Raw genomic sequence first — 15,356 nt, forward strand, 5'->3', positions numbered from 1 at the left:
TTTCTTTGACCAACTTTATAAGCAGTTGTGTTTTGACTATTTTATGTTACAGGAAATGTAGGTATGTTGTTGATAGTTTTTCGTAGGTAGATAGTGATGTGTTTCAGTCAGCTAGGTAACGCTGCGTCAGTAGATGGCGTTACTTCTGCAGTTTTCGTATTTTTTTCCATTTATTCGTTTAGTGTTGAGTTCTGACCCAGTGAAATGTTAGGTGGCGAAATCTTACATACATTATCTTTAAGTTAAGCTACAATTTTGAAGTATTTACTGAAGATATCATATTGAAACATTGCATCAAAAGTTGGTGTCATTTCAATTTGTGTACAAACACGAAGCTGTCACACACACATGCGAACTAGGTTAGCTATTAAAAGAGATGCATAATTTGAAGACTACTTCTAACTTCTAAATGGCGCATTTGGTAAAGCAGTAGCCGCCATTCTTAAGGTTCACGGTTCAAATCCAACTGCATGTTTTAATTGTTTTTACTTTTTGTATTTTTTTTTACAATTGAATTTGGCGAACCCGTCTATTTGTTACGGAATTTTCAAAAAGTATCACTTTTACCAATAATATTATAATTATACAATAATGTACTTTGCACTAAAGTACCTTCCGTAATTTCCGTATTTTTTATTTTGTAAAATTCTAACAGGCATTAATCGCATCAGTGAACATGCGGCTAACTAAAAAACTACTGAACGGATTTTCATACGGTTTTCACCAATGAGTAGAGTGATTCATGGGCGTGCTTTAGGGTTTATAATTTATACAAGTATTTTTTTTTGTATAAAATGGTTCAAAAATGATGATGAATGTCAAACATAATTATCGTTACAAATATAGCCGACTTGGAGCTTCCGGCGAAAACGCTGCCTGAGCCCATTGAGATATAACAAAACAACGTATGGTTGAATTGTTCCTTTTTTGTAGGTATACCGAAAAGTCCACAATATGTCATAATAATTATATTGTGTATAAAGAATTGTGTATATGTATTGTATGATTTTACAAATAACGATCACAGTACAGTAATAATAAGGTAGATTTTTCCTAAATTGCGTAGGTTCAAACTTTGTCGCATCGCGTTTGAAAGATAGCGCTTCAGGACGTCCCGCAAGCACGGCGCTGATGTCGCAGTATCCGCATATAATTATTATGACTTGTCATTTAGTTCCAATAAAATCCGCAGGACTTCATACGTATGTCAGTGACAGCTGGTGATAGCATGCGGGACACTTAGCACCTAATCGAATTCTATGTTGTGTTTTCGCGCCCAGTCCAGACAACTCACAGCGCATTTCTGGACATATATTTACGCGTGGTGTTTATTGTTAGGTTAGTTAGTTCAGGTTAGGACGTCTTTTTATAACGAGGACGTTAAAAAAAGACGAGGCTGGGACGTATTGAAGTAGTATTTCCATATATACGCGGCCTGAAATGGGCTGTTTCGGGGACCTGAACTGGTTGCTGTCGAACTTATTATCACGTTTTCTTGATTAAAATTCATAAATAAGTCAAATAGAAAAAAGAAAAAGGATTTTATTTAGTTTTAGATCTGTCATGATGTCTGTGATGTTTGTTTATTATACATAAGAATTTCAAAATTTATCTTATTTTTTTTCCCAAAGGGCAAGGCAAAGGGAACTATGAACATACAGCCATGTCTTGTGTTTTTTTTTCTTGATGATGATTAATGAAATGATGAAACCTAAGCCCCCACCCTCGGAGCAGACTCCTACTCCGAACCCCAAACGAAGTAAGCGGCTTGTTGGCGCAAAGCGAAAATAGATAGGTACACTTTGGTGCTAATTCCTGTAAATACCAGCTAATTTTATTTTAGGTTATATCTGTCATGTTCTTATCCGCCGAAAAGGAAAGGGACGGGTAATCGACAAGCATAAAATTTATGGAACACACGTCAATTTTAAGCACAAATCTAAAACAACCGTCTAAAAATTCGCCCGGGTTATTCATTTATTTACTCATTCTTCCTAAAATTAAGAGCTGTCAATCATCCGTCCCTTTCCTTTTCGGCGGATAAGAAAATGACAGGTATAACTTAAAGTAAAATTAAGAGATGTCTGCAGGAATCGGGGCCATTGTTTATTGAATATTCCGATTTAATAATACTATCGGGAATGTTTTCCGACTAATGTGATCATTAACCACAAAACACCACTTCGTATTGATTATTTAGATTATTCAATGAAGAAAGCAACCTTCCCGTTCCCGGTCCCACCAAAAAGTCCGCGGCAAAGAGAATATAAATAAATCTGATGTTGGATGGAAAAACAATTAATTATAAATGACTACTATTTAGGCCGGCAAATGCAACAACTTCTTTTTTGATTTGGTTTTCCCCGAAGGGTAAGGCAAAGGGAACTATGCCCATACAGCCATTTCATTTTATGTATTGATTTTTTATTATAATATATGTCCTCTTTTAAAACACGGTATTTACCCATTATTTAAAAATGTTTAAATAAGATACGTTATTACAAAAATATTTTTCCAATATTCCTTTTCTCAGATTGTAGTATTTTTAGTTTTTTATTTATATTTATTCTCTTCATACAAAATCTCTTTATAAATTGTCACTGACATTCTATTACACTTGTCAAGTAGTCAAAGCCTTTAGAAAAAATAAAAAACTATCACGCACACAAACTAACATTGACACCTCTACACGCTCAGCAAATACACTGTAATCTGCACCACTACAAATGTAGAATTGATCAAAATTGAGGGTCAGAAATATGGTACTTCTCGTATTCGGACCCTAAATTTTTGTTAGTTTGCGAAAATAATACACCAAAATATTACTATTTATCGGTTTTATAACAATATTCCTCTATCCGTTTTCCTGTAGCACTGCATCAACTTTTGTATGGAAAACGAATCACCTTAAGAGAAATAAACAGCGTCTTATTATGTAGATGGTATCGAGATTATTGACGCAACATTGTTCTTTTATATCTTAAATATTTTCAGTTTCTTTTTAATTTCCTTAGATCAAACAACCAATTAACAAAAATGTGTCATAGTGTATGTGAGTGTGTATTTAGTAGGGCTCGCATCATACGCACCGTGCAGTTGAAGCACTGACTGTGGTAGTTATTGTTGAGCGCCTCGACCCACCTGTCGCCCGCCTCCACGGGGAACCCGCAGGCGAAACATTTTGTTGTGAATAGCTCGTTCCAGTCTGAAAATATACCATACATATGAGTTGCTCTTTCTATTCATACTTTTAAATAATAATGTGAAAGACATGGAAAAAATAATTACCTGCTTCACAGTATGGCAGACCGTCTTCTAAGAAGAACGGATTGTTACCGAAAAGTTTTCCACAATATACACAATTGAAGCACTCTGGGTGGAAGTGCTTGCCAATAGCGTTTAAACAATCCTGAAATACAAAATTAAATCACATTATGAAAACGTTGTTCGTTTGTTGGAAATAGCTTTAATTTTATTGTAAAAGGTACTAACGCCTTTAATCTTGGCGTGGCACTTGTCGCAAGCCGGTGCGATGTACTGCTCGAAGCAGAACTCGCAGTACAGTTGGCCATTTTCTTCGACAAAGCCGATGTCTTGCAGCGGACGCCTGCACGTCGCGTTTGTACAGATGAAGTGATCAGGACACCAGATACGACCCAATGCAGTAATGAAAGGTCCCCTGTTTGTAACGAATCTTGAGTTAATAAACCTTCATTATCATTTCAAAGATTGTTGATTTTTTTGCAATGTAATTTACAATAAATCATACGAATACCTACTGTTAATACGTTAATTTAAACATAAAACAACACGTGCTTTACATGCTCTCGCTAGACTTACTTTGATGACTTTACTGTAGTTTATGACTTGCCTTGTAGGTTTTACATATTTCAAAATATAAAATACATTACCTGGTTATAGCTTTATCACACTTGTGACATACAGGGTAATGACCGTCAGCTACATCAGCGGCTGTCATTGTGCTCAGAGGGCGTGCTATAATGTGCGAATCTCGGCGCCCATCATCATTTCGATCAGTTTTCTTTTGTCTTCGTTTCACAACTGTTTCTGTTTCAGTATCATCGTTAGCGCCTTTATCGTTGCAATAATGTTTAATGTCATTCATTTCTTTATTTGTGGCATTTTCTATTTCCGTACTTATTTTAGTCCCGTTCGTTTTCAATGTATATAACGTGTTGTCGTATAAGTTACTTGGTAAGTTTTGTTTTTTAGCTGTTTCATAATTTTTTCCCGTGTTGCTAATCCCGTTGTCAGCGGCAATTAATTTCTCAAACATACTAGGTTTTTTTAGATTATTAGAATCAATAGTGTCATTGCTACGTTTCTCGTTATTCCTACCGATTCTTTCATCAAAATTGTTGGAACCATTTATACCATTATTTTTTTCGAAAATACTTCTCTTGCTCATGGTGTTTGAAGACCCGTTATCATATTTGTAGTCAGGTTTATCTTGAGACGCCGTATTTATGCCGTTTAAGAAATTCTTCTCCAATTCGTTTCTTTTTCGTAAAGTATTATTGTAATTATTTTCATTCTTGTCTTTATGAGAGTCCTCGCTGCTTGAATATCCATTACCATTGATACCCCTTTCGAAATTTTTTGTCGGCGTATCGGTTGCATTGTTGCTGAATAAGTTTTTAGTGATGAATTCAGTTTGTTTTTTTGTATTGTTTACGTTCAGCGAGGACGGAACAATTGGTGTGCTGTGAACGTTAAACGTAGGTATCGGAGAAGTCGGCAACGGCGGTGGAGGAGGCATGCTATTGTTACTAGTATTTAAATTGTTGACAGTCGCAGGATGATTGCTAATTATGGTATCTTTAATTTTATCGCCAATGCTCTGTATACTGTCCAATGTGTTGTATCCTCTGTCAAAGTTTTTGTGCAATGGACGTTTCAAAGTGTTTTCATGGCTGCTTTCACCGGAAGATATATTGTCAGTATTCAAAGGATGTTTGGTAACAACAGTATCTTGTATTTTGTCTGCCATTGATTGAATGTGATCAGCTGGCTTAATTTTACGCTGTATTCCAATTTCGTATCCATTTAAAGCCATTTTAGCCATTTTTCTGATAAGTCTTTCTTCAGCTGGACTTTTGAACTCCGTCTTAAGAAAGCTGCTGTGAGTCTGCGATTCATTAACTGTTAGAAAATCAAAAAATCAAATGAACACACATTGAAAGCAAATATTATTATTGTTATTGTTTAGAAAACAGTAAACAGGCCCACAAATATCCCTACTAAGTAATCGATATCATGACATTAATCTAATTTGCAATTGCAACTAACTCATCATTCAAATAACATGCGACACACACACACACATTTTCTTTACTGAATCACCTAATGTTTCCATTGCAGGAAGCACAAAGAGGGACTCGAGAGCCGGGCAGTGCAGCCTTGTTCAAGACACCTCTGCCACGTTTCGGGGCCGATGAGACCCCAAAAGTTTTGCCACGACCGGCAGCGCCTACACCAGAACCTGTTGATGGGGTAGGATCACACACTGGGCCTTGGTTAGCACCAGACGTCGAAGGGCTTACTATTGTTTTACTAGCGGAGGCAACGTTTTCATTAGCAAAGTTAAATGATGAACTCTGGGGAGTTGGCATACTCATAACGGGAGGTGGGAACACTTGCTTAGAACTGACTTGGGAAGGTCGAACGTTAGATTCAATTTGTTGATATGAACCAGAAGAAGACGAACCCCCTGTTCGGATTTCTATAACTTTCGCTGATTGCGTTCTTTCAAATTCTTCAAAAGATTTTTTAGTTGTTTGTACCGTAGTGCTTCCGTATTCAGTAACGTTTTGACATTGCATTTGCCTTTGTCCATAATTCTGATTGAATGCTGAGTCTTCCTTTATTTTCATGTCACCTTTGTTATAACTTTCACTCTGAAATCCAACATTCGATTGTCTTTGTTCTTTTATAACTGATGGTTGATCTAGAGCCCAATTTTTAGCGCCTGATGCGTTGAAGACTTCGACGGAGCTTTGGAATCCTTTGTTTGCTATTTCATGTTCTTTTCTAAGATTTAAAGTAGCTTGTGATAAAAGTGAATGAGCAGCTTGTCGTTGGGGGGTACTTTCTTTGATTCGCGGAGCTTGAGCTTTCAAAGGATTTGGTGGGGGGCCTTGAGCTGGGGAACGTGATCTTGGTTTCGGTGTAGGAGATCGACTAGCTTCTGGACTTGAAGGTTGATACAAATTAGTATCTGGTGCCAAATGTTCAACAGTCACTAAGTTCATTTGATAATATGGAATTATGGGCGCAGGTTTATTAATTAAACTGGGCGTAGTAGGCCGGCTTCGAGCAGGAGAAGCTCTCATAATATTTTCATCTGTCACGGGTTGGAAAGTCATTGATATGGGTGTGTCTTTACGGAATTGTGAAGGTATTTGCGGAACAGGAGTTTTAATTTGAGGCATTTTAGACGTAGATACGTCTTGTGCCTTAGTATAACTTGGCACTGACTTTGGTTCTTGGGATTTGTCACGAGGTTTTATTGGAGGATCTGTAGTTGGAGTAACGGGTCTTTGAAGTACAGCAGGTGCATTACAAACTTCTGGAGTTATGCCCCTTTGTGAGGGCAGTTGGTCGAAATGCTTCTGGTATGAAGGAATTTTGTCAGGTTTCTGTAATCCAGATTTAGATCTTACAGAAGTTGACGATAAAGCTTCCTTTTGATCTAATTGTTCAAAAAAGCTTTGAGCTGTTTTAACAGATGAGAAACCCTGCGTACTCATGCTGCTAGTTGTAATAGTCGATTGCTGCATACTTTTTGATTCCGCAACCATTGTTTGATGCTCGGAACGGGATTTTTCAAAACTGGTCTTTAATTCCGTACTTATAGGAGGGAAACTAGCTAGCATACAAAATTCTTCCGGCTGTGGTGGTGGAAACACTTGTTTTGCTACGGGTCTAAATGCTGAAATATCTGAGGAAGACTGTAATTTACAAGTATTTTGCATAGACGAAAACTCAGATTGCATATGATCAGTCACTTGTGTTAATGTCTGAGTTGCTATTGGACGTACGATGTCTGAAGTAGTAGACTGCATCTTCACGGTTGAGGTCGAAGTATAATGACTCGATTGATTAGTTATATTTAGAGGAAGTGGACTGTAAGACCGGTCTGGGGCAATAGTAAGGGCATCTCTTAGAGATCCTCTTTCTATAGGTTGAGCCCTAACTGGCGTAAACGGTCGTTCGGGTGCAGTTGTGAGTGCATCCACCATAGGTGAAGAAGTTTTATCTCGTGATATTTTAGGTTCTATATTTATTTTAAAATCAGGTGGAATATATGGCTTTGTTTCTTGGGGCATTGGTATTGTGGGTTCCATTTTTTCTGGTGGATTATATGTCTTAAGAGCCGGTATAGGAGTTATTCCACGTTTAGGTTGTTGTGCAAACATTGGAGATGGTTGTTCAGGCATTTTTTCTTGTGGAGGCAGTTCTTTTTGTATTTCTGCAGGTGCAGGTATTTGGTTTTCCTCCGTTATATTCGTTTGAGTAAAGGGAATTATTGGTTGAGTTGGAGCTGGTAAAGGAGAATAGGGTCTGTCAGGCGCAGTTGTTAATGCGTCAACCATAGATCTAACAAAACCACGAGGTACAGTATTTGGAATAGAAGTAGGAGGTAATGGTTTAATTGGAGGGATTTCAACGTTTATGGTGCTGATTTCAGATGTTTTAGATGACTCCGTAAATTGTTTTGAAGTGGAAATATTCTCTGTAACCATTCTTTGCTGATCTGATGAAGTATCACTTTTTGCAGCGTTTATATTTTCTGGACTTTGAATAGGTTTAGTTTCTGTATTAGTCACTTTTGTTTGCTCAGATATTGTTTGTACACTTTCAGCTTGTTTTGCAACGATCGTTTGTTGAATGGTTTCAGAGCCTCTTGTCTCAGATTGCGAGGTCAATTTAGCTTGTTTGATCTCGCTATCGTGTTTGCTTGTTGTTATTGTGTCTGTTTTCGTCACTGGTTCTTCTTCCTTTTTATCCTCAAGTTTATTTATATTGGGATTTTCTTCTATTTGGGTTTCCTCGACCACACTTTGTTCCATTTGTATTTGTTCTTTTGATTTTAATTCTATTACTTCCTGTACTTTGATATTTTCTATCTTTTGAATAGATTCTGTCGTTTTCTCCGCCGCGTTCGCGTTTGACTTTTCTTCTAATGGGACTGATTGGGTTTCATAAACTGCCATACTCTGACTTTGAGAAGAAGACTGTTGAGAAACAGACTGTACAGTACAACTACTAGTTTCTTGCTTTAGTTGTTCCGACGTTGACTGTTCACTACGCACTATCGATTCAGATTTGGAGGAAGTAGCCGTAGAAGTTGCCATTGTAGCAGATGTATAAGAAACGTTTGAACTGAATTCTGCCATTTGTTGTGACGTGGAGAATGTTTGTTGTACAGATTGCTGTTGTATATTCGCCACTTTCATTGTATTGTTATCGACAGTTGCTGTCGGGGCGACGATTGCTGGCGCCACATTTACTTTAGTGTCTATTATTTTTGTATTAAAGTTTGTTTTTGGGAGTTCGTCTTCTGGTGGATTTGGCGGAGGCCAAACTACGCTTTTCACATTTTTAGCTATTAGTTCATTAATTTTAGGTAATGAGTGGTTGGGGAGGAAGAAATAAATGAAAGAAAGTATTAGTTATTTTGTAAAAAAAGCCTATAGATAAAGCAAATGTTGCAGAACATTTAAAATAAGCTGTGTTAAATGTATGAAGTTGTAGTCGCAGATACTACGTAGTAGGTGTCGTATGAGTCGGTTGGTGTCAGTGCCAGGAAAGTAGTTATTTTAATGCTGCGACTGACATTGGCTGCCCGCGTAGCGCATACTCGTTATGTTGATGTTCACACATATACAGTAGCTAAAAGCTCAGCAGCTCTATTTATAAATCCTGTTTACTTTTTACCTTTAAAAATGGAACCTGGGGCCTCTGTCGAAAATAAATAATTTTAATTTCCATAATACGAGCCAATTCGTTAATTTATAAATTATGTTCTTTGCTTGACTAGAATAATTTCATGTTTAGTACCTAACTACTTATGTTATTAAAATACATTTTAGCTAAAACATTAATACACCTATGTTTAAACAATTGCTTAACAAAGTACAAGTTGGAAAATGCATTTTACTTATGTTAATGTGTCTATATACTTATACGTGTGTATCTTAGGTCCCATTGTCTTAAATCAAAATACATTATACTTATTGAAATTATCTGTTTGGCATTCTTCTTTTGTACATGATGTATAGGGATGACACGTTACGACTTTCCTAAAAGCTTTTAATACTAAGACTATTCTAATGTATAGGTATTATTTTGTGTCCACATATTCTAAAAAAGTGCTAAATTGCGAATTGACTAGACAAAGTATCACTTTCATACAACACCACTCATAAATATGATTTATTGAAAATTGTCACTCTATAAAAATGCAAAAAAATGTTCTAAAAGCAATTATTAAAATGTTTTTCTTAAAAACTTACTTTACAATTGAACAGCGGTGTAATTAAATTACTGACCGAAGAGGATATAGTGTGACAGTTTTAACAAGGTGGGGCTGATTAGACAGCAAAAGTGACTCGCTTACTGGGCGCGAAGGGTGCGGCGGGCGTGGTGGAAGGGACGAAGGGCGGCTGCGGTGCGGGCGCGTACTGCGGGGCGGGCGCGGGACTGTACTGCGGGGCGGGCGCGGGCGCGTACTGCGGCGCCGCGGGGGCCGCCACGGGCCGCGCCGGCGACAGCGGCGCCGAACGCGGCGACAGCGACGGGGAGTACGCTGAGCCCAAAGATGAACCGAACGGCTTCGGCCCGGACAGGTTGCTCGATGGCTGTGTTATATACAAGGTATGATATTGATTGAAGTTAATAGCTACCAAACAGGTAAATCTATTACATGTTAACATTTAGCTGAACGTGTGATAGTGAAACCTGAATCTGGAGTATGACATTAGGTCTGTTATGATAGGTTTGAAGTCCGGCACGGGCTCTAAACCGTTGAATTCGACTTTGAGTTCGAATTCATGTTTGGACCATAGATAATTGATATCACGTGGTTTCCAGGGCTTGTGCCCGGTAAATGACAATAGACTTGTTCTAACTTATTTTATTTGATTTAAAATAGTTGGTGAGGGGTGGGTGACTAAAAACCTCTGCATGGGTATATGTATATATATGGGTATATAATATCTTAGGGGATACAAGCGATATGCTATGTTTATACTCACGCTAAACATGGATGATGATCCATTCGTATAATTGTTCGTAGCAAGCGGCGGCAATGGCGTCGTGAACGCGTTAGTCGGCACTCGTCCACCACTGGAATAAATTCATACAAACTGTTTTTAAACAATATTATTAAATAAATATAGAAAAAATATATAAATAAATAAATACTTTATAGAAAGGAAAGTATAGTCACTGTGGTTCTGTGGTTCACTGCTGCTTCTAAAACGGTGAGTGCCGGTACGATCCCCGGTACCGGAGATGTAATTTTCACCAACCCAATTGACTATCGATCTATAGACGGCGATACGGCTTGCCACTTATCGCACGTTGGTCTAACAGAAAGCTTGGTAAGGTGTGGGAACTTAGTTCATCTTGACTATGCCAATCGGGAATAATCGGGATATAGTCGTGAGCTTATGTTACGTAGAGTTGTTGTTTTACCCGTACCCGTTTATTGAGAACGTACTAATGAGCTCATGTGTATGTAAAACAAAGTTAATGTAAGAATGTAACTTACGGCGGGACGGTGACAGGCTCAAGGTTGGGCGCAGGTGGGTTCTGGCGGGCCACGAGCTTGGCGTGGATGTCGCAGTACAACTTGCCGTTAATGTTGTAATAGCCCTGGTTCTTGAGCGACGAGCCGCACGTCGAGCACTTGAAGCACTCCACGTGCAAGTTCTTGTCCTTGATGCGCACGAACACGCCGCTACGCATAAAACATATTTTTATTGCACGCCTAAATGTGAGCCAAAACGATGCTATGATAGACTCAAGAAAAATAGCACGAAACAAATAATAGATTGGTGATTCAACTGGAACCATCATCGTAGTACTACGAGCACATGCTCACCAAATAACTCGTGCTACACAAGTGCACGACTACGCTGTGCAGCAGAGTGAAGGCATGCGGAGTGCTGGCTTACAAAATAATCCAGTATATACGGACAGATAGAGTTCATTCCGCCTAACTACTAGAAGAAATATGACAAGAATGAAGATTATTAATACATGATAATGATGAGCAGAACGCTCGTCTAGTACACATATAGTACTTAGGTCGTATTGCAATAATTGTGATTTATCTCCGGAATTTTCGGTCTTGCATCCACGTAAGTATATGTGTACTAAATCGAATATATATACGGCCCCTTCTGCATTTCAATTACGGTATTTACAGAAACTAACGAAAAGGAGCCGCATCATGAAAACATCGAACAACATGTAAATCTACTACACAATAGAACTAGAGCACAAGTCGACACGGTCGCAAATACGTCTAGGCATTCCGGGGCGCCTTACATAATGTATCGGTTACACTCGGAGCAGTAGGGGGTGTCGTTGACGACGGGCAGAGTGCCCTGGGGCGGCGGCTGCACGGGCGCGCCCAACGCCAGGCGGCCGTCGGGCAGCACTTGGTGGCAGCCCACCGGGATGCCGGGCCGTGGCGGCGCCGCCGGCTGCTCGGGCTCCGGCGCCGGCGTCTGCGTGCCGGCCGAGGCCCGCGCCGCGGGCGGCGGCGGCGGCGGGCCCGGCTGCGGCGTGCCGGGCGCCACGCGCGGCGTGCGCGAGCGCGAGCGGTGCGTGCGGTGCAGGCTGCACGGCGTGCCCGCGCGCGCCACGCTCGCCCGCGAGTAAAAGTGAGACGGCTCTGCCGGCCCGCAACATATCGTTATTTCGCATCACAAACCATGATCCGAAATCATTCAGACAGATTATCAACACGTACCTATTTATAAAGGACATAAACTGTCGCGGAAGATGATGGGGAAGGTTTCTAGGGAAATCGACGAGAGGGTCAAACACGACTCATGCCGATACTATCCGGAACGCGAACGTAAATTTTGGTGAGTCCGAACTTTACATTCGAATGGACCAGCGACGACGTTTGCTACCGTGCCGGCTCGCGCGTGTCGTCCGACTTACGTGATGAGTCGTTCGCACTCCTCGCAAATGTTCTGTCCGGGGGGTAGGCCGCCCGTATTGTTGATGGGCGCGTCGGGCCGCGTTATGGGCGCCTGCACGTGGCGGAGCCCGCTCACCGGCGGCACGCCGCCACCCGGGGCTCCCACTTCTACTATCAGCCAATTTTGATAATACTCATCATCGCAACTTTAAACAAGTGGTAAGTATTTGAAAATATAATGTATCGAGAATGGTTATAAGTGATGTTCTCTTCTTTCTTATTTTTTCAGTACCTATGTAGGTACCTAAGCAATTCGGTAAACAATTTTGAAACATTTTGAAAACTAGCCGGAATATGAAATATTTACACAATGATTGTTGAATGAAAGGAGAAAGTTGTACCAAATTAGATGAAGACATGGTATATGCAGATGGAAAACATATCGTTTTATTTAGGTAATCGTCATGATGTGTGGTACCTGGCTCGGGATCGTTCTCCGCCTCCTGCAGCACCTTGAACACGGCGCTCTTCTCCGCATCGTAAGTCTTCTCATTCTTCTTGAAGTTAACCCTGTCAAACAAACACACTTATTCACATCGTCGTTGTCTAATCCAAACTAACTAAAACTTAGGCTTTATAAGTCAATCAACATGTAACTATGACCGAAACATTTATAAATAAAACAGAGCAGAAATCCAGTGCAGTGCATTCTATTGTTGTAACTAACGACGAACACAGTACACGAACAGTTTGTAAGTATTGTTAATAAAACGTGAATGTTTTCCGCGTAGGAATTGGGGTCGGGATTGTTCGGGTGACATTCTTAGATATTCTAAGGAGGAAATAAGGAGACAGACTCAGACTCACCCGAGGACTCCTCCAGCGAGCACCTCTGTCTGAGCAGACAGGGTCTCAGCAATGGTTTGGTCGCTGTACATCTTCACAGGCGTGTTGTACTGCTTGTTTACTATGCTTTTGACGTTGTCGCTGCCATTCATCTGGAAACATCCCATATTCCTCGTTACACAATACTAAGCGCTTGATTATTATTTAGGATCGCAGGTGAAGTGACAATGCGGCCTATGGGCGACACGCTTACCTAGCATATGCTTATATTTTTCACTCTTAATGTTTTGGTAACAAATTGCTGCAAGGTGTTCCAGACTTTCGTTATTCGCAATACCTAAAAGAGAAGATGCGGTTCGTGCATCAAAACAGATCTTACCTACGTCAATAGAGAGATCGACTTTTGTTATGTAGTTCTTACATAAATTGTAGAGAATTCAAAAATAATTTCTTTTGGCACAAGCAGTCGGTATTTCAGCGAGGTTAAAACCGGCCAAGGGCGGGGTTGGCTTGACCGTCAACCTGCCAATTTGGTGAGCTTCCGGTTTCCCGACGCGCAGCTGTCCTCGTTTTTACCTTCGTAGTATCTTGATGTATTACGGTTTCTATTTTACGTTTCACAATGGTAGGTTATAAATAATTCACTAGGCCCGGTTTATATTCAACAAGTCGATCCATCTTATTAGTTCTTCGGAAGTAAATTATGGGCTTTAAATTATTGATGCTTCTTGTTAAGTAGGTAAATACGTACCTACATTAAGTTTACAACTATGTCTTCGAACTATATTTCAAGTCAAAGCTCTGCGCTAGCTTTCCGGGTACAAAAATAGACCTTTTTACAATTTTCACTCGAAGTGAAACTAACAAATGTATGACAAGGTTTTGTTCATAAAAATCACATAATTTGTTTAGATATTTTAAATATAGGCATTATGACTGTTGAAGTACTTACATAACCGAAAGGCTTGGCGACATTGTTGTGGCCGGAGCCGAAGGCGCGGGACGGCTGAGGGGTGGCCTTCAGCGAGGTGTTGGTGACGGGCGTGGGGGTGCCGCCCAGGGGCCGCGAACCCGGCCGCGGGAGACTGCCCGTTGGGGTCACTGAGGGGCGCCAGGTACCACCGCCACTGTGGGCGAGCATTATTACCATCATTATTTGAAGGTTTATCAATACTCTAAAGTATTGCTATTTACCTATACGTAGGTAAAGTAAATCTGCTGATGAAAGTTTCCACAGTAGACCTACTAGATCAAAACCCAGGGACCCACATGGAAGACTTTTCATGGATGGAATAAGACAGCGGTACGAGCGAAGTCCACTCAGCGCGGACAGCCAGTACACAGACATGACTGTATAATGTAGTGGATAGACGTACCGTTGTACAGTGAGCTCGAGGACGGGCCCGGCGGCGCGGATGGTGTCCTGCGCCTCCTGGTGTCTCAGCGTATACACGTCGGTGCTGTTCACGCGAATCAACGCGTCCCCAGCCTGCAGTCCTGCGCGCTCCGCCGCACTGCCGCCGTTCACCTGCACCACACAACAACCTTAGCTTCTGGACAGAATCAAACTCTTTCAGTTACGATATGCGTAAAAATGCTCGTACCTATTAAGTACGATATACACGGCATTGCTCGTGCGTTTTTTGCGGAAGTGCGGTTATCGTGCTTCTTGTCGCGGAAGGTTTGCGATCTTATATTATTATTGAAGATTCAAAGTGTAACTACCTAATGAATAAAGATATTTTTGAGTTTGAATTCTTACAAGCTGCATCACGGAAGATGTACCTATCAACTGTTTACCTACTTAAGGCCATGCGTCTTCGTATTCACTGATATAAACAAATAATTGCAATTGATCTTATGGTGGGAAGGTATTATTATTACAATACTGATGTACTTATGGCATACGGCTAACTATAAACCGATATAGCTGGACAGGTCAGAGTTAGGTACCATACGTTCCTTTACACGAACAAAGTAATAAGTAAACAATATGTGACGTGTAATAATTCTTACCAATAAATGATTACGAATGCGATATTTACTGTAGGAAGGTATATTATGTTTTTTGTTAAAGAACTCTCGGGCTCTGTGCCGAGGTTTTTTCTCCCCGGCTATACAGGTTGTGAGAAGCTGCAGTAGTTTTAGGCGGATGAGACGTACGTTATGTAAAAAATGTCGATTCAAAGTGTACCTATGTTATCTACTGAATAAAGATATTTTTGAATTTGAATTGAATCTGGTACTGCGACTGAAACTGACCTGCACAATATATCATGAAACCGTTATGTATGTAAACAATATCAAATCTCAATTCGGTGCAAGT

General features: G+C 40.2%; 1 protein-coding gene across 5 annotated transcripts in view; it reads right to left on the reverse strand.

Moving 5' to 3' along the window:
* LOC126366868 (PDZ and LIM domain protein Zasp) overlaps nt 1-15,356 on the reverse strand; it is a 34,952-nt gene that overhangs the window by 2,718 nt on the left and 16,878 nt on the right. The window contains exons 3-15 of one of the 5 annotated variants that reach the window (XM_050010200.1): nt 14,407-14,558; nt 13,983-14,157; nt 13,052-13,182; nt 12,663-12,754; nt 12,205-12,355; nt 10,799-10,987; nt 10,281-10,371; nt 9,644-9,884; nt 8,962-8,985; nt 5,365-5,503; nt 3,493-3,679; nt 3,289-3,409; nt 3,090-3,205 (exon numbers count right to left, since the gene is read on the reverse strand). In XM_050010200.1, coding sequence (XP_049866157.1) covers nt 3,090-3,205; nt 3,289-3,409; nt 3,493-3,679; nt 5,365-5,503; nt 8,962-8,985; nt 9,644-9,884; nt 10,281-10,371; nt 10,799-10,987; nt 12,205-12,355; nt 12,663-12,754; nt 13,052-13,182; nt 13,983-14,157; nt 14,407-14,558 — 1,809 coding nt within the window. Of the gene's footprint in view, nt 1-3,089; nt 3,206-3,288; nt 3,410-3,492; nt 3,680-3,911; nt 5,164-5,364; nt 9,613-9,643; nt 9,885-10,280; nt 10,372-10,798; nt 10,988-12,204; nt 12,356-12,662; nt 12,755-13,051; nt 13,183-13,982; nt 14,158-14,406; nt 14,559-15,356 lie in introns of those variants that run through there. The other 4 variants (XM_050010199.1, XM_050010198.1, XM_050010201.1 and 1 more) reach the window with 4 other exon arrangements.

Source organism: Pectinophora gossypiella, chromosome 5 (genome assembly GCF_024362695.1).
Source record: "Pectinophora gossypiella chromosome 5, ilPecGoss1.1, whole genome shotgun sequence".
Classification (NCBI taxonomy): Eukaryota; Metazoa; Arthropoda; class Insecta; order Lepidoptera; family Gelechiidae; genus Pectinophora; species Pectinophora gossypiella.